Raw genomic sequence first — 16,976 nt, forward strand, 5'->3', positions numbered from 1 at the left:
ACCACCTCTGTCCCATTCTCGGTGCCACCTCTGTCCCCAGCTCATTGCTCAGTGCCACCTCTGGCCCTGGCTTGATGCCACCTCTGGCCCTGGCACATTGCTTGGTGCCACCTCTGTCCCCAGCTCATCACTCAGCACCGCCTCTGTCCCCGGCTCAGTGCCACCTCTGGCCCCAGCTCGGTGCCACCTCTGGCCCTGGCACATTGCTCGGTGCCACCTCTGTCCCCAGCTCGGTGCCACCTCTGGCCCTGGCACATTGCTTGGTGCCACCTCTGTCCCCAGCTCAGTACCACCTCTGGCCCTGGCTCAGCACCACCTCTGTCCCCAGCTCATTGCTCGGTGCCACCTCTGGCCCCAGCTTGGTGCCACCTCTGGCCCTGGCACATTGGTGCCACCTCTGTCCCCAGCTCATTGCTCAGTGCCACCTCTGTCCCCAGCTCGGTACCACCTCTGGCCCTGGCACATTGCTCGGTGCCACCTCTGTCCCCAGCTCAGCACCACCTCTGCCCCGGGCTCGTCGCTCGGCGCCGCTGCTGGCCCCAGCTGCTTGCCCGGTGCCACTGAGCTGTGCCACTGAGCTGTGCCACTGAGCTGTGCCACCCTGTGCCCCGCAGCAATGCCAAGAAGGAAGGGGACCTGCTGTCTGCCCAGGCCCGCCTGAAGGACGTGGAGGCTCTGCTGAACTCCAAGGAGGCTGCGCTGAGCACAGCCCTCAGCGAGAAGAGGAACCTGGAGACCGAAGTCAGGGAGCTGAGGGCACAGGTGGCCAAGGTGAGCGCTGCCAACCCCAGCCCTGGCACCTTCCCCGAGGTGCCCTCTCTGTGCCCCCTGTTTGACCTTTTTTTTCCCACGGCTGGCAGCTGGAGAGTGCCCTGGGGGAGGCCAAGAAGCAGCTGCAGGACGAGATGCTGCGGAGAGTGGATGCTGAGAACAGGCTGCAGACGCTGAAGGAGGAGCTGGAGTTCCAGAAGAACATCTACAGCGAGGTGAGTGCCAGCTGGGCACTGCCCCCTGTGCCACCCAGCCGCTGCCCAGCCCCCTCAGCCTGCGCCCTGAGCCCTGCCCCCAACCTGCCTCGCCATGGCCTCTGTGCCCGACCCCATCTCGCTGTGCCCTCTGTGCCCGACCCCATCTCGCTGTGCCCTCTGTGCCCGATCCCATCTCGCTGTGCCCTCTGTGCCCAACCCCATCTCGCTGTGCCCTCTGTGCCCAATCCCATCTCGCTGTGCCCTCTGCGCCCGACCCCATCTCGCTGTGCCCTCTGCGCCTGACCCCATCTCGCTGTGCCCTCTGTGCCCGACCCCATCTTATTGTGCCCTCTGTGCCTGACCCCATCTCACTGTGCCCTCTATGCCCTACCCCATCTTGCTGTGCCCCCTGCACCTGAGCCCATGTTGCTGTGTCCCCTGTGCCCACCCCCACCTCACTGTGCCCTCTATACCCACCCCCCACCTCACCATGCCCTCTACACCCACCCCCGACCTCATCATGCCCCCCACCTCACCATGCCCTCTACACCCACCCCCTTCTGACTGTGCCCCCTACACCCACCCCCACCTCACCATGCCCTCTACACCCACCCCCTTCTGACTGTGCCCCCTACACCCACCCCCCACCTCACCATGCCCTCTACATCCACTCCCACTCCCCCTCCCCTACTCCAAACCACCTCCTTTCCCCCACCACTCCGGGTGGCAGTGCCAGCCTGGGGCTGAGGCAGGCTGCCCCTGGGCACAGCATGCCACCCACCTCCCCATGCCCTCTACATCCACTCCCACTCCCCCACTCCAAACCACCTCCTTTCCCCACCCCATCCCCTCCAAGCCCTCGGCCCCCTCTTCCCCCACTCCGGGTGGCAGTGCCAGCCCGGGGCTGAGGCAGGCTGCCCCTGGGCACAGCATGCCACCCACCTCCCCATGCCCTCTACATCTACTCCCACTCCCCCACTCCAAACCACCTCCTTTCCCCACCCCATCCCCTCCAAGCCCTCGGCCCCCTCTTCCCCCACTCCGGGTGGCAGTGCCAGCCCGGGGCTGAGGCAGATGCCCCCTGGCACGGGCAGGAGCTGCGGGAGACCAAGCGGCGGCACGAGACGCGGCTGGTGGAGCTGGACAACGGGCGGCAGCGCGAGTTCGAGAGCAAGCTGGCAGAGGCCCTGCAGGAGCTCCGGGGCCAGCACGAGGCCCAGATCAGGCTCTACAAGGATGAGCTGGAGAAGACCTACGCTGCCAAGGTCAGTGCCACCTGTCCCCTACCCCACCCGTGCCAGCCTCTGCCAACGCCGCCCCTGCCGGCCGCCGGTTCGGCTCCTCCGCGGGAGAGGTTGGGGGAAGGAGGAGGTTGGAAGAGAGCTGTGAGGGTGGCGTTGGTGAGGGCAGCTTTGAGGTGGAGGCTGCTGGGGTTGAGCTTGGGGTTGGCACTGCCATGTCTAAGGTCGAGGTTGGCACTGCCAAGTCTAAGGTCGAGGTTGCCACTGCCAAGGTCAAGCTCAAGGTTGCCACTGCCAAGGTCAAGCTCGAGGTTGCCACTGCCAAAGTCAAGCTCGAGGTTGCCACTGCCAAGTCTAAGCTCAAGGTTGCCACTGCCAAAGTCAAGCTCGAGGTTGCCACTGCCAAGTCTAAGCTCAAGGTTGCCACTGCCAAAGTCAAGCTTGAGGTTGCCACTGCCAAGTCTAAGCTCAAGGTTGCCACTGCCAAATCCAACCTTGAGGTCGCCACTGCCCAGGTCAATCTTTAGGTTGCCACTGCCCAGGTCAAGTCCAACCTTGAGGTTGCCACTGCCCAGTCCAAGCTCAAGGTTGCCACTGCTGAGGACAACCTCGAGGTTGGCACTGCTCAGCCCAGGCTCGAGGTCACCACTGCTGCTCAGCCACCATGAGCTCGTGGCCCTCAGCACCACCTCCACCAGGGTTAGAGGTAGCTCCAGGGGTGGAGACTCCACCACCAACCTGGGAAGCCCTTTCCAGGGCTCAAGGAGCTCCTCCCAGTGCTTGAGAAGCTTCTTCCAGTGCTTGAGGAGCTTCTCCCACTTCTTGAGCAGCTCCTCCAACACTTAAGGAGCTTCTCCCAGTACTTGAGGAACTCCTCCAACCCTTGAGGAACTCCTCCAACCCTTGAGGAGCTCCTGCCAGTGCTTGAGCAGCTCCTGCCAGTGCTTGAGCAGCTCCTCCAACCCTTGAGGAGCTTCTCCCACTGCTTGAGCAGCTCCTCCAACCCTGAGGAGCTTCTGCCAGTGCTTGAGCAGCTCCTCCAACTCTTGAGGAGCTTCTCAACCCTTGAGGAGCTTCTCCCACTTCTTGAGCAGCTCCTCCAATGCTTAAGGAGCTCCTGCCAGTGCTCGAGCAGCTCCTGCCAGTGCTTGAGGAGCTTCTCCAGTGCTCAAGAAGCTCCTCCAACCCCTGAGCAGCTCCTCCAACCCCTGAGCAGCTCCTCCAACCCCTGAGCAGCTCCTCCAACCCTCGAGCAGCTCCTCCAACCCCTGAGGAGCTTCTGCCAACCCCTGAGCAGCTCCTCCAACCCCTGAGCAGCTCCTCCAACCCTCGAGCAGCTCCTCCAACCCCTGAGCAGCTCCTCCAACCCCTGAGCAGCTCCTCCAACCCTTGAGCAGCTCCTCCAACCCTCGAGCAGCTCCTCCAACCCTCGAGCAGCTCCTCCAACCCTCGAGCAGCTCCTCCAACCCCTGAGCAGCTCCTCCAACCCCTGAGCAGCTCCTCCAACCCTCGAGCAGCTCCTCCAACCCTCGAGCAGCTCCTCCAACCCTTGAGCAGCCTGTGCCAGTGCCTGAGCAGCCTCTCCCCCTGCTCCTCCTGCAGCTGGAGAACGCCAAGCAGTCAGCTGAGAGGAACAGCAACATGGTAGGAGCTGCCCACGAGGAGCTGCAGCAGACTCGCATCCGTGTGGACAACCTCTCCTCCGAGGTCAGCCAGCTGCAGAAGCAGGTGGGTCAGGAGCAGCTCAGAGGGCACCCTCCAAGCTCACCTCCTCCAACCAGAGCAGGTCACACTGGGTCCCACCACCCTTGGCCCCCCCCCAGGTCTCCAGGGATGGGAGGGTGACCAAGGGAGGGGCTGCTGGATGCCCTCTGCTGCCCCAGGGGTGGTCTCCCAAGCACAGCTCTGGGCAGCCAAAGGAGGTCTTCTGGATGCCCTCCTAACCCCAGAGATGCCCTCCTAAGCTCACCTCTGCCAACCAAGGGAGGTCTTCTGCATGCCCTGCCCTGCCCCAGATGCCCTCCTAACCTCATCTCTGCCAGCCAAATGAGGTCTTCCAGATGCCCTCCTAACCCCATCTCTGCCAACCAAAGGAGGTCTTCCAGATGCCCTCCCCTGCCCCAGATGCCCTCCTAACCCCCTCTCTGCCAACCAAAGGAGGTCATCCAGATGCCCTCCTAACCCCATCTCTGCCAACCAAGGGAGGTCTTCTGGATGCCCTCCCCTGCCCCAGATGCCCTCCTAACCCCATCTCTGCCAACCAAGGAAGGTCTTCTGCATGCCCTGCCCTACCCTAGAGTTGCCCTCCTAACCCCACTTCTGGGCAACCAAAGGAGATCTTCTGGGTGCCCTCCTAACCCCAGAGATGCCCTCCTAACCCCATCTCTGCCAACCAAGGGAGGTCTTCCAGATGCCCTCCTAACCCCATCTCTGCCAACCAAGGGAGGTCTTCCAGATGCCCTCCTAACCTCATCTCTGCCAACCAAGGGAGGTCTTCCAGATGCCCTCCTAACCCCATCTCTGCCAACCAAGGGAGGTCTTCCAGATGCCCTCCTAACCCCATCTCTGCCAACCAAAGGAGGTCATCCAGATGCCCTCCTAACCCCATCTCTGCCAACCAAAGGAGGTCTTCTGCATGCCCTCCCCTGCCCTACCCCAGAGATGCCCTCCTAACCCCCTCTCTGCCACACAAAGGAGGTCTTCTGCATGCCCTCCCCCAGAGATGCCCTCCTAACCCCCTCTCTGCCACCCAAAGGAGATCTTCTGCATCCCCTGCCCTACCCCAGAGATGCCCTCCTAACCCCACCTCTGCCACCCAAGGGAGGCTCTTCAGGACTACTCCTCCCTTTGCTGGGAGCAGCCTGAGGGGGGAGCAGCCTCCCTGAGCCCCCTGTGCCCTCCCCAGCTGGCAGCCAAGGAGGCCAAGCTGCACGACCTGGAGGCTCTGCTGGCCAGGGAGAGGGAGACCAACCGGCACCTGCTGTCCGACAAGGAGAGGGAGATGGCAGAGATGAGGGCCAGGATGCAGCAGCAGCTGGATGAGTACCAGGAGCTCTTGGACATCAAACTGGCTCTGGACATGGAGATCAATGCCTACCGCAAGCTGCTGGAGGGAGAGGAGGAGAGGTGAGCCTGGCACCGCTGCCCGGCGGGCACCGCTCGGGCATCTTCCCCCCCCCACCCTCAGCCTGGCTTGCCCTGAGCCCAGCCTGGCCTGGGAGGTGTGGGCAAGAAGGCTCAGGGAAGGGTTCTGCACTTTGGGCACAGCAACCCTCAAGTAGTTTGCAGTCAGTTGGCAGCTGGCATCAAGTTGGTAGCAGGGGTGGAGGTGTTGGAGGGGAGCGGAGTGCTGGCAGAGGGCATCTTGCCAGGCTGGATGGGTGGGCAGAGGGCAAGGGGATGAGATTGAGCAAGTCCCAGTGACAGGTTCTGCACTTTGGGCACAGCAACCCCCAAGTAGTTTGCAGTCAGTTGGCAGCTGGCATCAAGTTGGTAGCAGGGGTGGAGGTGTTGGAGGGGAGCGGAGCGCTGGCAGAGGGCATCTTGCCAGGCTGGATGGGTGGGCAGAGGGCAAGGGGATGAGATTGAGCAAGTCCCAGTGACAGGTTCTGCACTTTGGGCACAGCAAGGCTCAAGTAGTTTGCAGTCAGTTGGCAGCTGGCATCAAGTTGGTAGCAGGTGTGGAGGTGTTGGAGGGGAGCAGAGCCCTGGCAGAGGGCACCTTGCCCTCAGGGATCAGTGCTGGGCACAGGCCTGGGCAACCTCTTCATTGATGAGCTGGAGCAGGGCACTGAGGGCAGCAGCAGTGAGCTTGCAGCTGGCACCAAGCTGGCAGCAGTGTGGAGGTGTTGGAGGGGAGCAGAGCCCTGGCAGAGGGCACCTTGCCAGGCTGGATGGGTGGGCAGAGGGCAAGGGGATGAGAGTGAAGAAGGCTCAGGGCAGGGCTCTGCCCTTTGGGCACAGCAAGGCCAAGCAGTGGCACAGGCTGGGCACAGAGTGGCTGAGAGCAGGCAGGCAGAGAGGGCCCTGGGGGTGCTGGGTGGCAGCTGCAGAGGAGGCAGCAGTGTGCCCAGGTGGGCAGCAGAGGCAGGGGCAGCCTGGGCTGGCTGAGGAGCAGTGTGGGCAGCAGGAGCAGGGAGGTTCTTGTGCCCCTGTGCTGGCACTGCTCAGGCCAGCCCTGGAGTGCTGTGCCCAGCTCTGGGCTCCTGCATTGCAGAGAGCTGCTGAGGGGCTGGCAGGTGCCCAGAGCAGGGCAGCAAGGCTGGGGAGGGGGCACAGCCCTGTGAGGAGAGGCTGAGGGAGCTGGGGGGGTGCAGCCTGGCACAGAGCAGGCTCTGAGGTGACCTTCTTGTGGCCTGCCAGGACCTGAAGGGGGCTGCAAAAAAGCTGGGGAGGGACTTTGGAGGCTGTGAGGGAGTGGCAGGAGTGGGGGGGATGGAGCAGAGCTGGAGGTGAGGAGGAAGTTGTTGAGCAGGAGAGTGGAGAGAGCCTGGCAGGGGCTGCCCAGGGAGGGGGTTGAGGTTCCATGGCTGGAGGTGTTTAAGGCCAGGCTGGGTGAGGCTGTGAGCAGCCTGCCCTAGAGTAGGATGCCCCTGCCCATGCCCATCCCTGGGGGGGGGGTTAATGCCAGGCTGGGTGAAGCTGTGAGCAGCCTGCTCTAGGGTAGGATGCCCCTGCCCATGCCAGGCTGGGTGAAGCCGTGAGCAGCCTGCCCTAGGATAGGATGCCCCTGCCCATGCCCATCCCTGGGGGGGTTTAGTGCCAGGCTGGGTGAGGCTGTGAGCAGCCTGCTCTAGGGTAGGATGCCCATCCCTGGGGGGGGTTTAATGCCAGGCTGGGTGAGGCTGTGAGCAGCCTACCCTAGAGTAGGATGCCCCTGCCCTTGTCCATCCCTGGTGGGGGTTTCATGCCAGGCTGGGTGAGGCTATGAGCAGCCTGCTCTAGAGTAGGATGCCCCTACCCATGCCAGGCGAGTTGGCACCGGCTGATCCCTGTGCTCCCTTCCAACCCCTGACCTCCTGTCCCCTTCTCCTCCTCCCGCCGCAGGCTGAGGCTGTCCCCGAGCCCTTCCTCCCACAAAGGCTCCTCCAGGAGCCACTTGGCCACCTCTGGCTCCAGCTCCAAGAAGAGGAAGCTGGAGGAGGGCGAGAGCAGGACCAGCTTCTCCCACCACGCCCGCACCAGCGGCCGCGTGGGCGTGGAGGAGGTCGACCTGGAGGGCAAATTCGTGCGGCTCAGGAACAAGTCCAACGAGGTCGGTTTGGCCCCTGGGGGGCCTCGGTCCCTCTGCGTGGGGGGAGGGGAGGGGAGGGTCGTGGAGCTCAGCTTCGTCCCACCCACGCGTTCAGAGGGCCACTCGTGTGCTCGCCCACTCATGCACTCAGCCACCCACTCATGCACCCACCCACCCACTCATGCACTCAGCCACCCACTCATGCACTCAGCCACCCACCCACTCATGCACTCAGCCACCCACTCATGCACTCAGCCACCCACCCACTCATGCACTCAGCCACCCACTCATGCACTCAGCCACCCACTCATGCACTCAGCCACCCACTCACTCATTCAGTCACCCACTCATGCACTCAGCCACCCACTCATGCACCCACCCACCCACTCATGCACCCACCCACCCACTCATGCACCCACCCACCCACTCATGCACTCAGCCACCCACTCATGCACCCACCCACCCGCTCATTCACTCACCCACTCGCTCACTCAGTCACCCACTCGCTCACTCAGTCACCCACTCGCTCATTCAGTCACCCACCCACACATGCACCCACCCACACATGCACCCACCCACTCATTCAGCCTCCCACACATGCACCCACTCACTCATTCAGCCACTCAGTCACTCATTCACCCACTCAGTCACTCACCCACCCATGCATTCAGCCACCCACTCATGTGTTCACCCACCCACTCATTCAGTCACTCACTCACCCACCCACTCATGGGCCCACCCACTCATGGACCCACCCACTCATGCATTCACCCACACATTCAGCCACCCACTCGCTCATACAGCCACCCACTCATGCATTCAGTCACCCACCCATGCATTCAGCCACCCACTCACATGTTCACCCACTCATGCATTCACCCACACATTCAGCCACCCACCCACTCATGCATTCACCCACCCACTCACCCACCCACTCCCCGTGGGCTGCAGTGAGTGCCCATGTGGGCAAGGGTCTGAGGCTCTGTATCTATGCCAGGACCAGGCCATGGGCAACTGGCAGATCCCACTCATCCACCCACTCACTCACTCACCCACCCACTCACCCACTCCCCCACCCACCCACTCCCCATGGGCTGGGGTGGGTGCCCAGGTGGGCGAGGGGCTGAGGCTGTGTGTTTGTGCCAGGACCAGACCATGGGCAACTGACAGATCCCACTCACCCACTCACTCCCCCACTCCCCCACTCCCCGTGGGCCGGGGTGGGTGCCTGGGTGGGTGCCCAGGTGGGTGCCCGGGTGGGCAGTGGGCTGAGGCTGTGTGTCTGTGCCAGGACCAGGCCATGGGCAATTGGCAGATCAGGAGGCAGAACGGGGAGGAGCCTCCCATCACCTACCGCTTCCCGCCCAAGTTCACGCTCAAGGCTGGCCAGGTGGTGACGGTGAGTGCCAGCCCCACCCCCCCACGGGCACCCAGTGGGCACCCACGGGCACCCACGGGCACCCACGGGCACAGGCTGCGAGTGCTTGGCAGCTGGGTGCTGGTATGGGCTGGGGGAGGGGGGTGGCAGAACTGTGGGCTCTGGGCTCTGGAATCCTGAGATGGGCTCTGGCACCCTGAGGTGGGCTCCGGCACCCTGGGGTGGGCTCCAGCACCTTGAGATGGGCTTCAATATCCTGAGATGGGTTCACCACCTTAAGGTGAACTCCATCACTATGAGGTGGGCTCCATCACCCCAAGGTGGCCTCCACCACCCAGAGCTGGGCTCCACCACCTTGAGGTGACCCCCAGCCCCCCGAGGTGGCCTCCATCACCCTTAGCTGGGCTCTATCACCCCGAGGTGGCCTCCACCACCTTTAGCTGGGCTCTATCACCCCGAGATGGCCTCCATTACCTTTAGCTGGGCTCTATCACCCCGAGGTGGCCTCCATTACCTTTAGCTGGGCTCTATCACCCCGAGGTGGCCTCCATCACCTTTAGCTGGGCTCTATCACCCCGAGGTGGCCTCCATCACCTTTAGCTGGGCTCTATCACCCCGAGGTGGCCTCCATCACCTTTAGCTGGGCTCTATCACCCCGAGGTGGCCTCCATTACCTTTAGCTGGGCTCTATCACCCCGAGGTGGCCTCCACCACCCTTAGCTGGGCTCTATCACCCCGAGGTGGCCACCATCACCCTTGGCTGGGCTCCATCACCCCGAGGTGGCCTCCAGCACCCTGAGAGGTGTCTTTGCCCTCCCCAGATCTGGGCTTCTGGCGCTGGAGCCACTCACAGCCCCCCCAGCAATGTGGTGTGGAAGGCACAGAGCAGTTGGGGCTCTGGGGACAGCCTGAGGACAGCACTCATCAACTCCAACGGCGAGGTGAGGGCAGGGCAGTGCCAGCAGGGGAGGGCAGGGGGCACTACCAGCCTGGGGGAGGGCAGGGGGCACTGCCAGCCTGGGGAGGGCAGGGGGCACTGCCAGCATGGGGAGGGCAGGGGCAGTGCCAGCCGGGGGAGGGCAGGGGGCAGTGCCAGCCTGGGGGAGGGCAGGGGGCAGTGCCAGCCTGGGGAGGGCAGGGGGCACGGCCAGCCTGGGGAGGGCAGGGGGCAGTGCCAGCCTGGGGGAGGGCAGGGGGCAGTGCCAGCCTGGGGAGGGCAGGGGGCACGGCCAGCCTGGGGAGGGCAGGGGGCACTGCCAGCCCGGGGGCGGGCAGGGGGCAGTGCCAGCCCGGGGGAGGGCTGGGGGCACTGCCAGCAGCGAGCTGTGGCCTGGGGGTGATGCCAACGGCGAGGGAAGGGCTGGGGGCTGTGCCAGCCGCGAGGTGGGCACCAATGCCAGCCCCACCCCAACTGCTGCCCCCTGTGTGCCCCCCCCAGGAGGTGGCCATGCGGAAGTTGGTTCGCACTGTGATCATCAACGATGAGGATGAGGATGAGGATGAAGATGACCTCCACCACCGCCACCACCACGTGAGTGCCAGGCTGGGCACCGGGGGGGCTCTGGCACAGTGGGGGGGAGGAGGAGGAGGAGGAGGAGGAGGAAGAAGATGAAGGGGAGGAGGAGGAGGGAGGAGGAAGATGAAGGTGAGGAGGAGGAGGGAGGAGGGAGGAGGGAGGAGGAAGAGGAACGTGAGGAGGAGGGAGGAGGAAGATGAAGGTGAGAAGGAGAAGAGAGGAGGAGGGAGGAGGAAAATGAAGGTGAGAAGGAGGAGGAGAGAGGAGGAAGAGGAAGAAGATGAAGGTGAGGAGGAGAAAGATGAGGATGAAGATAAGGCTGAAGGTGAGGAGGGGAAGCATGATAAGGATGAGGATGAAGATGAAGGTGAGGAGGAGGAGGAGGTTGAGGATAAAGATGAGGATGGGGACAACGATGATGAGGACAAGGATGAGGCTGAAGATGGGGCTGGGGATGCTGAGAATGAGGGCACAGATGAGGGTGAGGATGAGGAGGATGAGGCTGGGGATGAGGAGGATGAGGCTGAAGATGAGGCTGGGGACGCTGAAAATGAGGGCACAGATGAGGGTAGGGATGAGGAGGATGAGGCTGAAGATGAGATGGGGGATGCTGCGAATGAGGGTTACAGATGAGGGTGAGGATGAGGAGGATGAGGGTGAGGATGAGGAGGATGAGGCTGAAGATGAGGCTGGGGATGAGAAGGATGAGGCTGAAGATGAGGCTGGGGACGCTGAGAACGAGGGCACAGCTGAGGGGGGGATGTGGATGAAGGAGGCTGAGGAGGAGGCTGGGAGGAGGAGGATGAGGCTGAAGATGAGGGTGGGGATGCTGAGAACGAGGGTTACAGATGAGGGTGGGGATGAGGAGGATGAGGCTGAAGATGAGGCTGGGGATGAGGAGGATGAGACTGAAGCCAAGACTGGGGACGCTGAGCACGAGGGCACAGCCGAGGGGGTGGTGTGGATGAAGGAGGCTAAGGAGGAGGCTGAAGGGCGAGGCTGAGGAGGAGGAGGAGGAGGCTGAAGGAAGGGCGAGGCTGAGGCCGTGCCCTGCTGTGCCCCCGCAGGGCAGCGCCGGTGACCCTGGCGAGTACAACCTGCGCTCCCGCACGGTCGTGTGCGGCACCTGCGGGCAGCCTGCGGACAAGGCTGGCAGCCAGAACGCGGCCGGCGCCGGCGCCGTCTCCTCAGGCTCCTCCAGCTCCAGCGTCACCATCACCCGCAGCTACCGCAGCGTGGGCGACTCGGGCATCGGCCTGGGCGACAGCCTGATGGGCAGGACCTACCTCCTGGGCACCTCCAGCCCCCGCAAGCAGGTCAGTGCCAGCGCCCAGCCGCGGGGGGCAGAGCTCAGCGGCTCAGGGACACCTCCGCAGCCCAGGGATGCCCTCGGGGCTCAGGGACACCTCCAGGATCCACTGCCACCCCCACAGCTCAGTGCCACCTTCACAGCTCAGTGCCACCCCCACAGCTCAGTGCCACCCCCACAGTCCAGGGACACCTCCAGAATCCAGTGCCACCCCCACAGCTCAGTGCCACCTTCACAGCTCAGGGACACCTCCAGAATCCACTGCCACCCCCACAGCTCAGGGACACCCCCACAGCTCAGTGCCACCTCCACAGCTCAGTGCCACCCCCACAACCCAGTGCCACCCCCACGGTCCAGGGTCACCTCCACAGCTCAGTGCCACCCCCACAGCTCAGTGCCACCCCCACAGCTCAGTGCCACCTCCACAGCTCAGTGCCACCCCCACAGTCCAGGGACATCTCCAGAATCCAGTGCCACCTCCATAGCTCAGTGCCACCCCCACGGTCCAGGGACACCTCCAGAATCCAGTGCCACATCCCCAGCTCAGTGCCACCTCCACAGCTCAGTGCCACCCCCACAACCCAGGGACCCCTCCACAGCTCAGTGCCACCTCCGTGACCCAGGGACACTTCCATAGCTCAGTGCCACCTCCAGAATCCACTGCCACCTCCCCACCTCAGTGCCACCTCCACAGCTCAGTGCCACCCCCACAACCCAGTGCCACCTCCACAGCCCAGGGACACCTCCAGAATGCAGCTGCCCTCCCTCACCCCCATCAGCTCCCTGCCCTGCCCTCAGAACTCCACTTTATTGCTGCCAGGAGACCCTGGGGGTGGGGGGCATCAGCCCCCCCCTTGGTGCCACCCAGGCCATGCCAACTCCTGTGCTGCTGCCCTCACCTCACCCCTAGCATCTCCCTGCCCTCAGAACTCCACTGTAGAGCTGCCAGGAGACCTTGGAAGGCACAGGGGGAGGGGGAGGAGGGGTGAGAGGGGCGAGGAGGGTGAGGAGGGTGAGGAGGGTGAAAGGAGTGAGGAGGGTCAGAGAGGGCGAGTAGGAGTGAGGATGGTGAGAGGGATGAGGATGGTGAGAGGGATGAGGAGAGTGAGGAGGGTGAAAGGAGGGAGGAGAGTGAGAGGGGTGAGAAGGGGTGAGGAAGGCTGAGGAGGGTGAGAGGGCTGAGAGGGGGTGAGGAGGGTGAGAAGGCTGAGGAAGGGTGAGGAGGGTGAAAGGGCTGAGGAGGGTGAGGAAGGCTGAGAGGGCTGAGGAGGGTGAGAGGGCTGAGGAAGGCTGAGGAGGGTGAGAGGGGTGAGAAGGGGTGAGGAAGGCTGAGGAGGGTGAGGAAGGCTGAGAGGTCTAAGGGGGCTGAGGAGGGTGAGAGGGCTGAGGAGGGTGAGGAAGGCTGAGAGAACTGAGGAGGCTGAGGAGGGTGAGAGGGCTGAGGAGGGTGAGGAAGGCTGAGAGAACTGAGGAGGCTGAGGAGGGTGAGAGGGCTGAGGAGGCTGAGGAAGGCTGAGGAGGGTGAGGAAGGCTGAGGAGGGTGAGGAAGGCTGAGAGAACTGAGGAGGCTGAGGAGGGTGAGAGGGCTGAGGAAGGGTGAGGAAGGCTGAGAGAACTGAGGAGGCTGAGGAGGGTGAAAGGGCTGAGGAGGATGAGGAAGGCTGAGAGGGCTGAGGAAGGGTGAGGAAGGCTGAGAGAACTGAGGAGGGTGAGAGGGCTGAGGAGGGTGAGGAAGGCTAAGAGAACTGAGGAGAGTGAGGAGGGTGAGAGGGCTGAGGAGGGTGAGGAAGGCTGAGAGGGCTGAGGAAGGGTGAGGAAGGCTGAGGAGGGTAAGGGACCCCCTGGGAGGTGATGCTCAAAGTTCCAACCTTAACCTTTTTGGCTCTTTTCTTCTCCTTCTCCTCCTTTCCTTCCTGCCAGGCTCAAGCTGTCCAAAACTGCAGCCTGATGTAACTCCCTGGCACCAGTCCCTGGCACCAGTCCCTGGCACCAGCCCCTGGCACCAGTCCCTGGCACCATTCCCACTTTTCCTGGGTCATTTTTCCAGCTGTTTTTTTTTGGGAGCTGTTTTTTTGTTGTTGTTTTTCTTTTCCTTTGTTGTTTCCTTTTTTAAAACCAAAGCAAAAATAAATCTTGAGGAGGAGGAGGAGGAGGAGGAGGAGGAGGAGGAGTGGGGGGAGGGGAGGGAGGAGGGAGAAGGAGGTTTGGGGGAGAGGAGTTTTGGGTGGGGGGAAAAGGGAGAGGAGGGGAAGGGGAGAGAGGGGGGAAGGGAAGAGGAGGGAGGGAGAGAGGAAGGGAAGGGGAGAGGAGGCAAAGAGAGAGGAGGGGAAGGGGAGAGGGGAGGGAGGAGAGAGGAGGGGAAGGGGAGAGGGGGGATGGGGAGAGAGGGGGAAGGGGAGAGGAGGGGAAGGGGAGAGGAGGGGATGGGGAGAGGAGGGGAAGGGGAGAGGGGGGAAGGGGAGAGGGGGGAAGGGGAGAGGGGGGAAGGGGAGAGGGGGGAAGGGGAGAGGGGAGGGAGGGGAGAGGAGGGGAAGGAGAGAGGAGGGGAAGGGGAGAGGAGGGGAAGGGGAGGGGAGAGGAGGGGAAGGGGAGAGGAGGGGAGAGGGGGGAAGGGGAGAGGAGGGGAAGGGGAGGGGAGAGGAGGGGAAGGGGAGAGGAGGGGAGAGGGGGGAAGGGGAGAGGGGGGAAGGGGAGAGGGGAGGGAGGGGAGAGGAGGGGAAGGGGAGAGGAGGGGAAGGAGAGAGGAGGGGAGAGGGGGGAAGGGGAGAGGGGAGGGAGGAGAGAGGAGGGGAAGGAGAGAGGAGGGGAAGGGGAAGGGAAGAGGAGGGGAAGGGGAGAGGGGGGAAGGAGAGAGGAAGGGAAGGGGAGAGGAGGAGAAGGGGAGGGGAGGGGAAAGGGAGGGAGGGGAAGGGGAGAGGAGGGGAAGGGGATTGGATTTTTGGTTTTCCCCTTGGATTTTTTTTTCTTCCTTCTCTCTTTTTTGGACAAAGCTTAAAAAAAAAAAGCAAAAACAAAAGAAAAAAAAAAGAGAAAAAAAAAAGGAAAAAAAAGGGAAAAACAAAAAGAGAGAAAAAAAACCAAAATGAAAACAGGGAAAAAAAACAAAATCAAAAGAGGGAAAAAAAAAAACAAAATGAAAAGAGGGAAAAAATCAGAAGAAAAAAAGAAAAACAGAAGGGGAAAAAACAAAGAAAATCAAAAGAGGAAAAAACAAAACAAAACAAAATCAAAAGAGGGGAAAAAAAACCAAAAAGCAAAAAGAAACCAAAGAGCAAAAAGCAAAAAAACCAACAAAAACAAAAACAAGAGGGGGAAAAAAAAACAAAAAGAGGGAAAAAAAAAAACCAAAGAGCAAACAACAACAACAAAAAAAAACTAAAAACAAAAGAGGGAAGAAAAAAAAAAACCAAACAAAAAGAGAGGGGAAAAAAAAAGACCAAAACCAAAAACCCAAAGAGGGAAAAATAAAATCAGAAGGGAAAAAAAACTAAAAAGAGGAAAAAAAAAAAACAAAATCAGAAGGGAAAAAGAAAAAATCAAAAGAGGGAAAAATAAAATCAGAAGGGGAAAAAAAAACCCAAAAAGCAAAAAGAAACCAAAGAGCAAAAAGGAAAAAAAAAAAAACCAAACCAAAAACAAGAGGGGAAAAAAAAAACAAAACAAAAAGAAACCAAAGAGCAAAAAGCAAAAAACAAAAACAAGAGGGGGAAAAAAAAACAAAACAAAAAGAAACCAAAGAGCAAAAAGCAAAAAACAAAAACAAGAGGGGGAAAAAAAAACAAAACAAAAAGAAACCAAAGAGCAAAAAACAAAAAACAAAAACAAGAGGGGGAAAAAAAAAACAAAACAAAAAGAAACCAAAGAGCAAAAAGCAAAAAACAAAAACAAGAGGGGGAAAAAAAAAACAAAACAAAAAGAAACCAAAGAGCAAAAAGCAAAAAAACAAAAACAAAAACAAGAGGGGGGAAAAAAAAAACCAAAAAGGAGGAAAAAAAAAACAAAAACAGGGAAAAAAAAAACCAAACAAAAAGAAACCAAAGAGCAAACAACAACAACAACAAAAAAAACCTAAAACCAAAAGAGGGAAGGAAAAAAAAAACCCAAACAAAAAGAGGGGAAAAAAAAAAAAGACCAAAACCAAAAACCCAAAGAGGGGAAAAAAAAAAACCACCCAAAAAAAAAAAAGCAAAAAAACCAAAGTTGGGAATTTTTTGTTGTTTTTTTTTTTCAGGGCTTTTTTAGGCTCTTTTTTTTTGGGGGGGGGGGGGAAGAGGAAGAGGAGGAGGAAGAGGAAGGGGAGGGGGGGTGGGGGAGGAGGTTTGGGTCTGGGGTTTGGTTTGGGTTTTCTATCTCGGAGAGGTCCTCATTAAAGAGCTGCTTGGAGCTGCCTGCGGCGGAGTCGCTTCGGGGCTGCTGCGCTGCCTGGGGGGGGGCAGGGGGAAGGGGGAGGGGGAGGGAGGAAAAGGTGATGGGGGGGGGAGGGTCCTGGATTTGTGAGGGAAGGGAAGGAGAAAGGAAAGGAGAAAGGAAAGGAGAAAGGGAAGGGAAGGAGAAAGGGAAGGGGAAAGGAAAGGGAAGGAGAAAGGGAAGGGAAGGAGAAAGGGAAGGAGAGGAGAAAGGAAAGGGAAGGAGAAAGGGAAGGGAAGGAGAAAGGAAAGGGAAGGAGAAAGGGAAGGAGAAAGGAAAGGGAAGGAGAAAGGAAAGGGAAGGAGAAAGGGAAGGGAAGGAGAAAGGGAAGGGAAGGAGAAAGGGAAGGGAAGGAGAAAGGGAAGGGAAGGAGAAAGGGAAGGGAAGGAGAAAGGGAAGGGAAGGAGAAAGGGAAGGGAAGGAGAAAGGGAAGGGAAGGAGAAAGGGAAGGAGAAAGGAAAGGGAAGGAGAAAGGAAAGGGAAGGAGAAAGGAAAGGGAAGGAGAAAGGGAAGGAGAAAGGAAAGGGAAGGAGAAAGGGAAGGGAAGGAGAAAGGAAAGGGAAGGAGAAACGGAAGGAGAAAGGAGAGGGAAGGAGAAAGGAAAGGAGAGGGAAGGAGAAAGGAAAGGAGGAAGGAAGGAAGGAAGGAAGGAAGGAAGGAAGGAAGGAAGGAAGGAAGGAAGGAAGGAAGGAAGGAAGGAAGGAAGGAAGGAAGGAAGGAAGGAAGGAAGGAAGGAAGGAAGGAAGGAAAGGAAAGGAAAGAAAGGAAAGAAAGGAAAGAAAGGAAAGAAAGGAAAGAAAAGGGAGGAGAGGGAAGGAAGGAATGAAAGAAAAGGAAGGAGAGAAAAGGAAAGAAGGAAGGAAATATGGAAGGAAATATGGAAGGAAGGAAGAAAGGAAATTAAAGGAGAAAGGAAAGAAAAGA

General features: G+C 60.0%; 1 protein-coding gene across 1 annotated transcript; it reads left to right on the plus strand.

Annotated features, from left to right (window-relative positions):
* The first annotated feature begins 594 nt into the window (after positions 1–594).
* LMNA (lamin A/C) lies at positions 595–13,788 on the plus strand. Its single transcript, XM_064141325.1, has 11 exons — positions 595–771; positions 861–986; positions 2,063–2,233; positions 3,812–3,937; positions 5,115–5,335; positions 7,256–7,463; positions 8,734–8,841; positions 9,642–9,761; positions 10,259–10,351; positions 11,404–11,652; positions 13,566–13,788. The coding sequence occupies exons 2-11, from the start codon at positions 906–908 to the stop codon at positions 13,596–13,598; spliced, it is 1,410 nt and encodes a 469-aa protein (XP_063997395.1). The 5' UTR covers positions 595–771; positions 861–905; the 3' UTR covers positions 13,599–13,788.
* Positions 13,789–16,976: the final 3,188 nt, after the last annotated feature.

This window comes from Pogoniulus pusillus, unplaced genomic scaffold (assembly GCF_015220805.1).
Source record: "Pogoniulus pusillus isolate bPogPus1 unplaced genomic scaffold, bPogPus1.pri scaffold_262_arrow_ctg1, whole genome shotgun sequence".
Lineage (NCBI taxonomy): Eukaryota > Metazoa > Chordata > Aves > Piciformes > Lybiidae > Pogoniulus > Pogoniulus pusillus.